At 36.6% G+C, this 14,445-nt stretch overlaps 1 protein-coding gene across 3 annotated transcripts in view; it reads left to right on the top strand.

Annotated features, from left to right (window-relative positions):
* PRKD3 (protein kinase D3) overlaps positions 1 to 14,445 on the top strand; it is a 79,582-nt gene that overhangs the window by 37,256 nt on the left and 27,881 nt on the right. For all 3 annotated transcript variants that reach the window (XM_057743656.1, XM_057743655.1, XM_057743654.1), the window contains 4 exons: positions 2,749 to 2,887; positions 4,425 to 4,556; positions 5,362 to 5,519; positions 10,827 to 11,019. In XM_057743656.1, the coding sequence (XP_057599639.1) occupies positions 2,773 to 2,887; positions 4,425 to 4,556; positions 5,362 to 5,519; positions 10,827 to 11,019 (598 nt within the window). In that variant the 5' untranslated portion in view covers positions 2,749 to 2,772. The remainder of the gene's footprint in view (positions 1 to 2,748; positions 2,888 to 4,424; positions 4,557 to 5,361; positions 5,520 to 10,826; positions 11,020 to 14,445) is intronic.

Genomic DNA, 14,445 nt, shown 5'->3' on the forward strand with positions numbered 1-14,445 from the left:
CCTGGAAGGAAAGGACTGACTGTCTTACCTTTACAAACCCTAGGGCCTTACACTTAGAAGACATGTAAAAAATGTGAATTTTTAAAATGAGTTTAATTCATACAAATATTTTGTTAGAGATTTTATAAGGATGGAATGTGAAATCCTTTTTTATTAATCCTTAAGAATTATTGCAACTAAGTTATGGGCATGTTTTTTAATTTAATAATAGCTAAATAAAACTTAATAACATTTAGGGGACTTCCCTGGTGGTCCAGTAGTAAAGAATCCATCCTGCAATGCAAGAGACATGGGTTCCATCCCTGGTAGGGGAAGTAAGATCCCACGTGCCATGGGGCAACTAAGCCCACGAGCTGCAAACTACAGAGCACACACACTCTGGAGCCCACTTGCCACAACTAGAGAGAAGCCCATGTGCTGCAGCAAAGAGCCCTCACCCTGTAATGAAAGATCCCACATACCGCAACAAAGACCCAACACGGCCAAAAATAAAATAATAATAATAACATTTAAATTTTAAGTTAAATCTTCATGAAACTTATTTTTGATTCTATGCTTTTACTCTTCAATGGAAAGATTTTAAGCTGTTAGAGATATGTTTAAAGCATATTGAGGTTTTATAAATATTATTGGTAAGTCAAATAATTGAAAGGAGAATTAGCATTATAAAAATTCTAGGAGGGCTTCCTAGGTGGGACAGTGGTTAAGAATCTGCCTGCCAATGCAGGGGATACAAGTTCGATCCCTGCTCCAGGAAGATCCCACATACCGCAGAGCAACTAAGCCTGTGCGCCTAGAGAAGAATAATTAAAAAAGAAAAATAAGAAAAAAAAATTCTAAATATTTCTGCATGTTTTTATTAATTTACTCAGTAGGTTTTTAAAAATGCAAATAAACTTTAAAATTTCTAATTAAGTCATTATTTTCAATTCTTAAAAATTTAACTTTTTATCAAGAAATGGAGACTTTTTTATTTTTTTATTTTTATTCTTTTATAAATTTATTTATTTTATTTATTTATTGGCTGTGTTGGGTCTTCGTTGCTGCACATGGGTTTTCTCTAGTTACTGAGACCGGAGGCTACTCTTCATTGTGGTGTGTGGGCTCCTTATGGTAGCAGCTTCTCTTGTTGTGGAGCATGGGCTTGAGGCACGTGGGCTTCAATAGTTGCAGCATACGGGCTCAATAGTTGTGGCTCATGGGCTTAGTTGCTCTTTGGCATGTGGAATCTTCCCAGAGCAGGGCTCGAACCCGTGTCCCCTGCATTGGCAGGCGGATTCCCAACCACTGCGCCACCTAGGAAGTCCTGGAGACTTTTTTAGAGGTACATATAAGAATTTTTAATGGGAAAATTAAGGTCACAAAATAAGATGAAGAAGCTAGATTGGTATTTGCACCTAAAACATATGCCATAAGATCCTAGGCTTATATTAGAAGTGGGCTACAAATTTGGCTTGGCCTTTTTCCATGGGCAAAGTAAACAAGAAGACATGATTAGTTATCTGATCAAATTGTTCGTATTATAAAACCAGCCAGAGAAACTACTTTTATGGGTCCTCACAAAGAAGGGCTACTATGTGAAGTAGGTGAACCATCCTCAGCAATATCCCTGCAAAAATGCATGTACAGTTTAGTGTGACAGACACATATCAGGCCATTCAGTGCAGGCCAGTGACATACTGTATAGTTTGTTAAAGGATATTCTATGAGGAGTCAGAAGAAATCAGTAAGAGTATACAATTTTGAGATCAACTAAAGAAATTTGAAATATCTAGAGCAGCATTTCCGAAAGGCACTGACAGTTTAAAAAATAGTCTTGTTTTTAAGTTGATTTAAAAATTAAACAATTATTTTGTAAGGCAAGTACTTAAAGTTTTCCCTTAAATAGCTGTATTAACTATAAAACATTTTAGACTCACACCTTCATATTTTAGTCCTTGGTATACTAATCCCCAAAGTGTCTCAGTAGTGTAGTCACAAAGTGTAGAAGCCTTGAAATATTTACACACCGGGCATATGTCAGCAGATTTGTAAGTCTCCTGCTCTGGCCAGAGATTCTTTTAAAAAGAAAGCTACCGTAAAGAATCATGTATTTGTACTTACAGGAGTATATTAAAGAAAATATTAGATAAATGCTAGGAGCTAAAGGTCCATTTGGCAGAAATGTTGGAATTGGTACTCCTGTGACTGTAACTTGGGAATTATTGGTCTTCTACAAGCACTATTCAATAGAGTTTACTGTGATGATGAAAGTGTTCTACATTTGCGTTGTCCAAAATGGTAGCCAGTAGCTAAGGTGGTGATTGAGCACATAGAATGTGGCTGGAGTGATTGAGGAACTAAACTTTTAATTTTATTTAATTTTAATTAACTTAAATAACTGCATGAGGCTGGTAGCTAACTGTATGGGAAGCTCAGTTCTAGAGGACAGAAAAGACTGCTATCCCTCCGGCTTTGCAAGAGTAGCAGTAAGTTTAAGGTTGTATTCTCCATCAATAATTGAATAAAGAAATTCTGTACTTCTAAGAGACACGTTTTAAGATAATCAATGATTATTTATATTTTTGAACTTGAGAATTAACCAGGATGCTGAGCACATGGTTGATCTTTTTGGATATTAATAGAATTGTTAGCAAATAGACAGTGTTAGGCTAAAAACTACATTTAAAATTCTTTTGTAAGGTTGAGACATTTACTTATAAAAGTAGAAAGCTGTAGGTGTACTGATATAGGACTGTTTTCTTGCAGTTTCCAGAGTGTGGATTCTTTGGCATGTATGACAAAATTCTTCTCTTTCGCCATGACATGAACTCAGAAAATATTTTACAGCTGATTACCTCAGCAGATGAAATACATGAAGGAGACCTAGTAGAAGTTGTTCTTTCAGGTAAGTAAATAGTTTATTTTGTTGCCTTTTTTTCCCCAGTGAGCCTTATTTTTTGCATTTAAGTAAATGCTGTATTCAATTATACATTGTACTATAGTTGCTTAATTCTTTCATCTGTAATAGTGGTTGCTATGTGATTTTTACTTTCAGCAGGGTTATATCACAGATGAGAAAGTAGGAAAATAAGCCTTGAATTACTTATTTGAATGTTACTAAGCTAAGGGAGTTATCACTTGAACTGGAAGAGGAATGTGTTCATCTTTGTCAAAGAAATAAAACAATTACGCCTGAAATTCTGGTCCCTTTCCCCATTTCTGTGAAAAGCATAGAAGAAAATTAGGGTTCAGAAAAGAAAATCAGAAAAAAAAAGGAGAAATAATAAAGATGTGGAAGAGGAAACTGCAATACTGGTTGATTCCATGACTTAAGTAATGCTCCTTCTCTTTTTATTCTTCATGGGCATTTTCCTATTCTCTCCTTTCCCCTCTCACCCATTCTTGCCATCCATTGTTCTTAGCTCCTGCTATTTCTTATCTCATCCAACAGCAAGAGAGCAGGATTGTTAGTGAAAAGTGTGAAAGAACAAAGAATGTATACAGTAGGCCTGCAAAACTTCTTGTTTGGCAGCAAAGGAAAGAGGGAGGAAGAGAGGAAAGGAAAGGAGGGATGGACGAGAAGGAAATGAAGGAAGGCCAGCTAAGGGTCCAGAGTCTTGCCACCATTTTTTTTCCTCTTCCCAAATTCATCTTTGTAGCCTGTTCTTGAGATTCTCTATGACCATCACCTTTCCTTATTAGGCTCGAATCCTTCCCATTCATCTTCTCCACCATAACCCAAAATTCTATACAGATCCCAATCCTTTTCTTCCTTTTCGCTCCAGGGAGGCTTCACTCCCTGTCCTCCCTGGCAGTCAGCTCACATCTATTCCTTCTTTGCTCTGGACCCTACATCAGGCCACAGGAGTATCCACTAATGACTTGCAGGTACTGTTGAGACGATGTCTGATGGTGGATGCATCTGCTGCTGTTAAGTTGCCCACGGAGGGGAGAAGAGTATCTTTTTCCTAACCACTAGGACGGTGGAGAACAGAGTGTATCCTGGGATCCTAAATTAGAACTGAGTGTGTTTCCCACAGAAACATTGCTATAACTTAATGTTAAATTCCACAGTTTTTTCCTTTACTTTAATATTCTGTTTCCAAATACATTATAAGTTAAATAGTTTTTAACTACCTAAAATAAATCTGATAATTATTTGCAGTCTTGTCACTCCAAGAAAATACTTTTGGAGGTCAAAATCCCTACCTTACAGACCTGCTTTTAGAGCTCAAATTATTTGAAGTTGGTGAACTTCCTAAAATAGAGTTTGAAAAGCACAATATTAAATGCTGAAAATAGTTTATTTTTATGGTCAGGTGAAACTTTATGGGAAGAAAAAAGATTCTGTGTACTTTGGCATAAATGAATATGGTCAACGTTCTTAATCTCATCACAGTTACAAGTATAGGGTTTATTTGAATGTTTTTCTTTTCTAAAAGCTTTGGCCACAGTGGAAGACTTCCAGATTCGTCCACATACTCTCTATGTGCATTCTTACAAAGCTCCTACTTTTTGTGATTACTGTGGTGAGATGCTCTGGGGATTGGTACGTCAGGGACTGAAATGTGAAGGTATGTGTTCTAAATTTTTGTATCATTTGAAATAGGATTTCACGTTTGCGTTCTTTAATCATCAATGAAAGAACAAGATCGTTGGTCAGTGACTGTGTAGTACCCAAGGTTTAGAATTGGAGAGATGTGGTTGTTCTGTATTAGAATTACCAGGGAGTGGAATGCAGGTTCACATTTCTGATTCGTTAATAAACTTTTTCTATAAAGGGCCAAAGAGTACATATTTTAAGTTTTGCTGGCGATGTGGTGTCTATTGCAATGACTTAACCTTGCTTTTGTATTGATAGCATGAAAATAGCCATAGACAGGTTGTAAACAAATGAACATGCTGTGGTTCCAATAAATTATTTATGAACACTGGAATCTGAATTTCTTATAGTTTTCACATCATGGGAGGAATTTGGTACATAGTCCACAGTTTGCTGAAGTTCTTTAAGCCAGTGGTTCTCAAATTTTAATGTGTATCAGAATCACCTTGAGAACTTGCTGAAACACACTTTTCTAGGCCCCATCCCCAGAGTTTCTGATTCAGTAGGTCTGTGGTAGAGCCCAATAATTCAGATTTCTAACAGATTTTTAGGGGTTGCCTTGGGGAGCACACTTGAAGAAACCACTGCTTTAGCTAACTTAACTTTTCTAAATAAACCTTTCTGCATGTTTCCTGTTCTTCTTAGCTTGTCATCTGGGTTCTTCATTAGGATAACTATGGCTGCCAGAGAAAATGAAGTAAAAGAAGCACCTATTTTTTTAATGTACACACACAAAAAGTTTTTTAAATTTTTTAAACCTTTTTAAATGTATTTAGGCTGTGGATTAAATTACCATAAACGATGTGCCTTCAAGATTCCAAATAACTGTAGTGGTGTAAGAAAGAGACGTCTCTCAAATGTATCCCTACCAGGACCTGGCCTCTCAGTTCCAAGACCCCTACAGACTGAATATGTTGCCCTTCCCACTGAAGAGGTATGTATTCTAAGGTAATAGAGGGCATTTTACTACTTTTACTACTTGCTGCTTATGTTTCTGCAGGACATATGACATCGTCCTAAAACGTAAGTTATATTGTAAAGAATAGTAACATTCCTACACTTAAGAAACTGAAAACGTATTACTGCAGACAGGGCTTACCAATAGTAATGACTTGCAGTTTGTGTACTTTAGGATAACCTTATTGCTTGGACCACAAGATCAACCTCCTGACCAGTATCCCGACTCCTGGTCTCCACACTTCACTACAGCTTAATATACAACAACTCTGATTAGATTACTCCCCACTAAGAAACCTTTATATAGTCTGTGTTTCCAACAACCTGTACTAGTTGGCATTCCCTGAACATACCCTTTCCCCTTTACGTTTGCTCTTGTTGGTATCTATCCTACATGCTTTTTCCAGACCTAGCTCAACAACTACCTTACCTGATTCCCCTTTAACCTAGAAGTTATTTCCTGGATGCCATAGCACTTTCCAGACATCCCTAATGGTGTATATAGCATCCTACCTTAATATCATAGTGTTGGAGTTTATGATCTGTTTAGAGAAGACAATACTCATGTCTTTGTTTGCCCCACCATGCCCAACACCATGCCTTGTGCTTTAATGGGTACTCAGTCATAAATAAATGAGTGTTTGAGTGATAACCACTCATCATTACAATATTCCAGTGATCTGTATACCATGAGACAGCTGGGACTCGGAATGGTCAAGTGAGTTGACTGAAGTCACAGAGCAAATTAGTAAGCAATGTTAGAATTCAACCCAGATCTGATTATTTGTAAATCAGTGACTTTTCCTCATATATTGTATCCCTCAAGGGTAAATGTAGTAGATCAGGGAAGAAAGAAATAACCACCTTATTCATATGGTACTACTTAAAGTGACTTCCATCCATAGATTACAATCTTAACATTTTGTTATTTCTGTAACCCCTTTGGTCTTCTGTATATTAACAGCAAAATCAAGCCTTTGTGCTGTTTACACTGGAGTAAAATCTGAAATTCTTTCACAGAAATCCCATATTAGGAAAAATCCCATGTAGCATTAGAAACTGAGAGCAAAGAATTATTATAAACACATACAAAAGCTTGGGGAAAGATTGGTAATAGAGAAGTTAATGCAGGGACTTCCCTGGTGATCCAGTGGTAAAGAATCTGCTTCCCAAAGCAGGCGACCAGGGTTTGATTCCAAGTCAGGGAACTAAGATCCTACCTGCTGCGGGACAAGTAAGACCACACACCACAACTACTGAGCTCGTGCACCTCAACTAGAGAGCCTGTGTGCCACAAACTACAGAGCCCCTGTACTCTGGAACCCATGCGCCACACTATAGAGCCCACGTGCGCTGGAGCCTGTGCACCACAGCTAGAGAAGAGAAAACCTGCACACCACAACTAGATTAAAAAAAAAAAAACCCACATGCCACAACTAGAGAGCCTGCAACCAAGAGCCCACACTTGCTGCGACGAAAGATTCTGCATACCTCAATAAAGATCCCACGTGCCAAACTAAGACCTGACACAGCCAAAAAATAAAAAATAAATAATATAAATTTTTAAAAAGTTAATGCATTATATACACAAACTGCACAAGAAACTTAGCTAGGATTGGGGACTTGCAGGATAAACGTATGTTGAGAACCCCACGAATACTGTTGATATGTCATACCCACTGAGTATTGCAAGATTAGGAAGTAACAGGACAGAGCAGATGAATAAAGTATTAAGTTTTTTAATTCATTCATTTAGATTTTATCCAAAAGATGAATATTCCTTAGGGAAGTATAAAAAGTAGAGTGACGTGTTTGAATTGGCTAGGTTGTGCAGAGTATTTTAGAACCAGTAGAAATTGTAGAGAGGAATGTCTCAAGGGTACATTTGTCAGTCCAAGCATGCAGTCTCAAAAATGAACAAGGCACAGTAAGGGAAGAGCTGAGAACTCATGGGGGAAAATCAGAGGGAAGGAAGAGTGGTAAAAGAGGGTACTGTAAAGAAAGAAGGAGATAGCAGCGAGATGGGAGCAACCTGAATCTAAACCAAGTTCAGAGAAGTAACTCTAAGTGGCTGCACAGTAAGAGCCTCATACCTTCTCAGGTGCCAGTCTTCACACTGGCTGCTTCACTTAGCTTTTCTTGTGTAATCCTCACTGCAGTCCTGGAAGGTATAGCTGTTATCCTGATTTTATACATAAGGCATGAGGAAGAAAAGTTTCTAAGCAGTCAAGATACTAAACTTCACTGACTGCTGAGATAAGAAAAGGCCAGTTTGGAATAGAAGCCTTTGAATCTGACTCTGGGGTTGTCATCGATTACATGTAAGAAGGCAGCTTCTGTTAGTGTCTAACGTAGTCTGAGGGGAATCAAAGAGATGGAGAGGCAGAAGAGGGTAGACTGTCCATATGTGTTGAATTTGGTTAAAATGGAACCACTGAGATGAGAGAAACCAGAACTGAGTGATGGCTATTTGGAGATGAGAGAGATCAATGTTCATTGCAATGCATTTGGGAAATTTTTTTTTTGGCTGTACCATGCAGCTTGTGGGGTCTTAGTTCTCCTACCAGGGATCAAACCGCACCTTCAGTAGTGAAAGCTTGGACTCCTAACCACTTGGACCACCGGGGAATTCCCCATTTGGGAAGACTTCTGAGGGGACAGGACAGAATCAAAATAGAAACAAATTCTTGAGCCTAAGTGTACACATAAAAGTGGAGATATTGCTTGCACTGAATAATGTTCCAAATATATAATTGGGGAATTGTCCTCTTTAAATGCTTTTATCACCTTTATTCTTTTATATTATTGAGAGTTGGCAATATTGTCACGAAGTTTTTGTGAGCAATTACTTCAGCCAAAATTAGTTTAAACCCACACTGTGGAAATAATTTCAGAAAATATCTGGCTACACATTAATAAGAAAGAAATAAGGGACTTCCCTGGTGGCACAGTGGTTAAGAATCCACCTGCCAATGCAGGGGAAATGGGTTCGATCCCTAGTCTGGAAAGATCTCACATGCCACGGGGCAGCTAAAGCCAGTGTGCCCCAACTACTGAGCCTGCGCCCTAGAGCCTGCGAGCCACAGCTACTGAAGCCCGAGCACCTAGAGCCCGTGCTCTGCAACAAGAGAAGCCAGTGCAATGAGAAGCCCGTGCACCGCACCGAAGAGTAGCCCCCGAGTGCAGCAGTGAAGACCCAAGTGCAGCCAATAAATAAATAAATAAATAAATAAATAAATAAATTTATAAAAATAAATAAAAAATAAGGATTTAAGCTAAGCAGTAATTTGTAAAGAGGGACGTTAAAGCAAGGTAAGACAAGAACTTTCATTCAATTCTAGTTACTCTCATCTCGGTGGTCCCATTTTAGCCAACTGCTGTAGGTAATTCTACCAACTTGCTCTGTCCTCCACATTTCTGGCTAAGTACCTTTCCTGCCTTTCTTTAGATGGTAAACCACTGTTACTGGTAAAATTGCGTTATGTGCTTAGGTGTGTTGAGATGGGAAAAAGGTTAAGAATCACTAGACTGCTATGTAGAATACCCAGATCTGACTTTTGTTTTTATTACTATGCTTAGTAGTATTAATCCCTTTGAGCCTGTTTTTTTTCACATTTAAAATAGGGATAATAACATAAATAACTACTTGTACTGGACATGAAAAATTGCAGGCTCCTACAATCACAGTCCACTGAGTAGTTCCTTATACACATGCTCTGATACCATAGTCTAAGCAGGACCTGACAAAAGGCAAATCTGGCTAATCAGTCTTTCCGTGTTGTATGTTTTAAACTTGAGACAAACTAAGTGGTAGAAGCAGAAGCAAGGGAAGCACAGTGTTGAGTCACCACTAGACTAGGGGGCCAGGGAAGAGCAAAGCCTAAAGCATCCGTTTCTACTTCCCACTGGCTGGTTTATCAGCTCTGCAGAATCACTGTGGTGCTCCTTTTGCTGAAGGTCCTCTATACATGGAGGAGGGGTGGGCCAGCCCAGAGCAGGACACCTTAGACACCCGAAGTATGCAAGTTTGGTTCAGGTTTGAACATTCTTTTTTACTTTTCTTAAACTGCTTCATAATTTGCTTTAGAACATTTCTAACTACACGTTATTGAAAAACTACCCATCAGAGGCTGTATTTGTATTGTTTTTATAGTGCTCTCCTCCAGTGGTCCACCCTTTTCTTTTTCCTTCTTCCTGCTTTTTTCAAAAAAGCTTTTTATTTTCTCCTCCCCTCATTTCCCCTGTGCACTTCTCTATCTCTTGGCTTTTTCTGGCTTCTTTTGCTTTTATTGGTTGAACATATCAATGTACCATGACTCAACTTCTCTGAGTTACAGACATTACTAGTTATAGAAGTCAGTTCTGGCAGTGAAGATGCAAGCAGCTACAACAGAATCTGTAACACATCTAGGTGTTAGTTAGGTATTTGGATTTTGTCCTTGAGGATATGCTCTATTCATTTTCATATTTCCAATAGAAGGCCTGGCTAATCAGTGAATATTGAATGAATATGATGAACTATATTGATCTGACCTATAATTTAAATTGATTATTTCCTTTGTATACATGGAAAGATTCATAGTTTAAAAATCCATTTATTCCTCAGATTACACAAAAATTTTTGACCAACACCTTTAATTTTCCTTTTTGCTCACCTGAGAGAGAAAAAAAAAAACTGAAAAGTACTTAAAATATCAAGGAGCTTCTTTAAAGCATAATTACTGAGGGTAAAGTTGTTTTAGTTTGTATCTGCTATTATTTATATCATCATTAATTAAAGTTAGATTTTTACATGCTTATTTTAGTATTTGTTAAAATAAATTTGAAAAACTAAGATTTGTTTCAAAATGTTTTCAGACGTTATGTTCAGTAACTCAACAAGGGAAGCACTAACACTTTCTGAATTTACTTAATTTTCCTGTGATTAATTTCTCAGTAAGGTTTTTGAAAGTATTTGAACATGTTATAAATTTAATTTAAGGTTTTGCTTTTTATTTGTAAGATGTCATCTGTGCCTGGCAAATAATAGTTAATCAGTGAATATATGTATGTGAGGGTGAGAATATCTTTTTTTTTTTTTTGTAGCATAAATAATAGCAAAAAAATTCTGCACTTTTCTCATTCAAGGGTTAGTAAGTTAAGCTTCCAAAGGAAACTGTTGAGATCCACATTTTTTAGACTTTTGGCTTTAGTGTTAGAAATAAATGACTTTTGTGGTCAAGCCTGATCTTAATACTTTGTTTTTAATATCAACTTACACTTACGGAAATTACTTACGTTTTAGTCACATGTTCACCAGGAACCTAGTAAGAGAATTCCTTCTTGGAGTGGTCGCCCAATTTGGATGGAAAAGATGGTCATGTGCAGGGTAAAAGTTCCACACACGTTTGCTGTTCATTCTTATACCCGTCCCACAATATGTCAGTACTGCAAGCGGTTACTGAAAGGCCTCTTTCGCCAAGGAATGCAGTGTAAAGGTAGGATTGGATGTTTTTCTTAAGTAAACTTCATATTTGTTTTTGTTAGCAAATACAGGTTTAAAATATTTATAGTTCAGAAGCATTAAGCAAATACATGTAAATTGGTCTCATAGTTGTTAACTTAAAAAAGAAAAAATTAATACATATGTACTTGTATTTATGGATGACAACTGCTATCTGCAACATGTGTTTTGTGTACCAGGAGCTATGCTAAAGAAAAATTAGAGTATAAACAGAAAGACTAGAATTTGGATCTATGAGGTGTGGCTGCTTAAGATTTACCAATATGGAACGGTTAGTAAGCAGGTAAGCTAATATTTGAGCTTAAGTCTTTCCAATTTCAGAGCCAGACACTACGCAAAATATAAAATAATGCCCTCCTCTTGCCATTAAATATTCATATACACACACACACCCCAACATATTACAAGAGTTTTGTTGTGTTTTTATTTTTAATTATGTAGTTACAGGAGCTGTACAAAAATTGTCATTCCAGATAGTAATTACACTGAAATAGGCAGAATATAGTAGAAGCCACTGGAACTATAATGGGGACCCCTATATTTGGATACTAACCCAGAACACTATCATAGTATTCCAGAAATATCTCTTAATGAACTAGGTTTTTAATAGAATAATGGAATAATTTTTTCCTATAGCTACATAATGTTTTAATGCTGTTTAAAGATGCTTTTATCTTTTTGTTTCATATCTTGTTCTGAACAGTGCTGCACAATTATGTGAAAACCAAAATAGAATTTAAATGTTATTAGGCATTGAGCCAGGATAAGGTATAAGTAATTTGTCTGTAATCTTATGTACTTATTTTTCATGTGATTATTTTAATAGTTCTTGATACCGTACATAAAGTAGAACTATTTTGTGGAATTACCTAGTTTTATCTAGGTAAAAGATTAGAGTTGAGATCCTTGCAACAAAAAATCCTCTTTACAATGTTGAATCAAATAATTATATGTAAATTTAACTTATATAAGAAAACTTTTTGTGGCAATATATGGCTACATAGGAGAATATCAAATAGAGAATAGGTTGTACATTTGTTGCCAGTAACCATCAGGCAGGCTTAATTAAATGTTGAAATTTTGTTTCAGCAGCTTACTTTTGAATATGAGTTAATATATAAATTAATACTTTAAAATATCAATACTGAAGTGTATTGGCAAGCAGCCACTAAGGAATGTTTTAGGAAAGAACATTAAGAACAGATGTACAAATTCTAGCAAACAGATAATCTTAGTAAAGGTAGTAAATAATGCCATTCTGCTGAGCAGAACAGAAACATTTTAAAACCACATGCAAAAAAGTATAGTATTTTATAAAGGGACTAAAATAGATATATAGATTAATGAATTTTGAAATAAAACCAGTTAACTCTACCACTGGGTTATTAATTTAACTTCTTAAAGCTCTGAAAAAACAATGTTTTATGCTTATATTGGTTCAGAAAATATCAGGTTATATTTCTCTTTAGCTAAGTATTTTAGTTATCTATCAAAAAATCACGATTTAATTTAGTGATCCCTGTATTTTTATAATGTGAATTAAGGTACTTAAAGAGTGAAATAGTCATTTTCATTCACTTGTCAAGCTAAGAAAAAGAAAAATAGTTAAGATAAAACAGTTATGCTGGATCATTTGAGAAAATACACAGTTGTAAGAACAGCATTTCATTTATTCATTCATCTGTTTATTTTCTACTTTGTTATGTTAAAATTTCAAAGCAACTTATATAAGCATATATAGAATAAAAGAAAGCATAAACAAATCAGTAAAAACATGGATAGGAATATAGAGGAGTATAAATGCCTGTCATTAGAACCTACATACTTGCTGCGGGCGGGCCACAAATTTGGCTGTACCTTTCAAAGGGAAAGGGAAACCTTGTTATTTTCACAATTTGCAAACCTCATAAGATAAAAACAAATTAATTACTTAAGATGTATGCAAGATATTAATATCATATATGAATTTCTTAGTCTCTTATTTTTAAAGACATTGCTATATAATGCTAAGTTTTTTTTTCTTTAATAAAGTCATTTTTTTTTTAATTTATTATTTTTTGGGGGGTACACCAAGTTCAATCATCTGTTTTCATACACATATCCCCGTATTCCCTCCTTTCCTTGACTCCCCCCCCCGAGTCCCCCCCACCCTCCCTGCCCCAGTCCTCTAAGGCATCTTCCATCCTCGAGTTGGACTCCCTTTGTTATACAACAACTTCCCACTGACTATCTGTTTTACAGTTGGTAGTATATATATGTCTGTGCTACTCTCTCGCTTCGTCTCAGCTTCCCCTTCACCCCCCGCTCCCTCCCAAACCTCGAGTTCTCCAGTCCATTCTCTGCATCTGCGTCCTTGTTCTTGTCACTGAGTTCATCAGTACCATTTTTAGATTCTGTATATGTGAGTTAGCATACAATATTTGTCTTTCTCTTTCTGACTTACTTCACTCTGTATGACAGACTGTAGTTCTATCCTATAATGTTAAGTTTTATCATCCACCAAATTATTAATTTCATGGAGCTTTTTCTTATAATGACCTTTATCCTGTGCTCTTGGCATGATACCCAGGTTTTTCTTGAATCACAGGGGTTACAAAATTATTCTAAGGCAGGATTTGAAATTATTTTTACCCATTTATTGTTGGTAGAAGTATTTCGAAGGTTGTGTTAGACACTAGTTATAGCAGTGGGTCTCAATTTTAGTATTAACTAAAGATGTCATGAAAGCACGCATTTTTCAGGCCCACTCCCAGAGTTGCTGAACTAGTAGGTTAGGGGTAGGGCCCAAGAACATGCATTTCTAATAAGTTCTCAGATGATGCTAATGCTGCTGGTCTGGTGACCACAGTTTGAGAACCACTGAGTTATACAGCAGTATTGAACGTCTTGGACCTGACTGACACTGATGTGCAATGTAATCAGCTCTGAGGTTCTTGGCAGGCAGAAGAGAGCCGTTATGCACTACGGGTGGGAGACCTTGTGCATGAGAAACTCAGTCCTTCCTTACAAGGTTGTATGGGAAAGCTCTTACTAATTCTTGATGAGTGGTTGTAGAATCACAATCTCTTTTCTGCATATGCACCAGATCTAATAATTAGAAATTGAAAGTAAGTGCCTGACATATGTTGCAAAGGAATTTAATCAGCCTGAGAAACTCTTAAGGGGATGTGGAAAGAAGAATGTGAGGTAAGGGAAGGAAACCTGGAGTGGCAGCAACATTTTGGCAAAGTGTGTATACAAGTAGTATAAACTTCATTTTACAGTTAAAGAAACTGAGCCTTTAAACAATTATTAAGAGGCAGTGTCAGAATTTGAAACCAGACCTTTAATCCAAAACCTGAGTTCTTAGTAGAAGAAATCTTTATTATTTCATCATCATTATTAATAATACTCTGTGTGA

This window comes from Hippopotamus amphibius, chromosome 7, assembly GCF_030028045.1.
Source record: "Hippopotamus amphibius kiboko isolate mHipAmp2 chromosome 7, mHipAmp2.hap2, whole genome shotgun sequence".
In the NCBI taxonomy this organism is placed as follows: Eukaryota; Metazoa; Chordata; class Mammalia; order Artiodactyla; family Hippopotamidae; genus Hippopotamus; species Hippopotamus amphibius.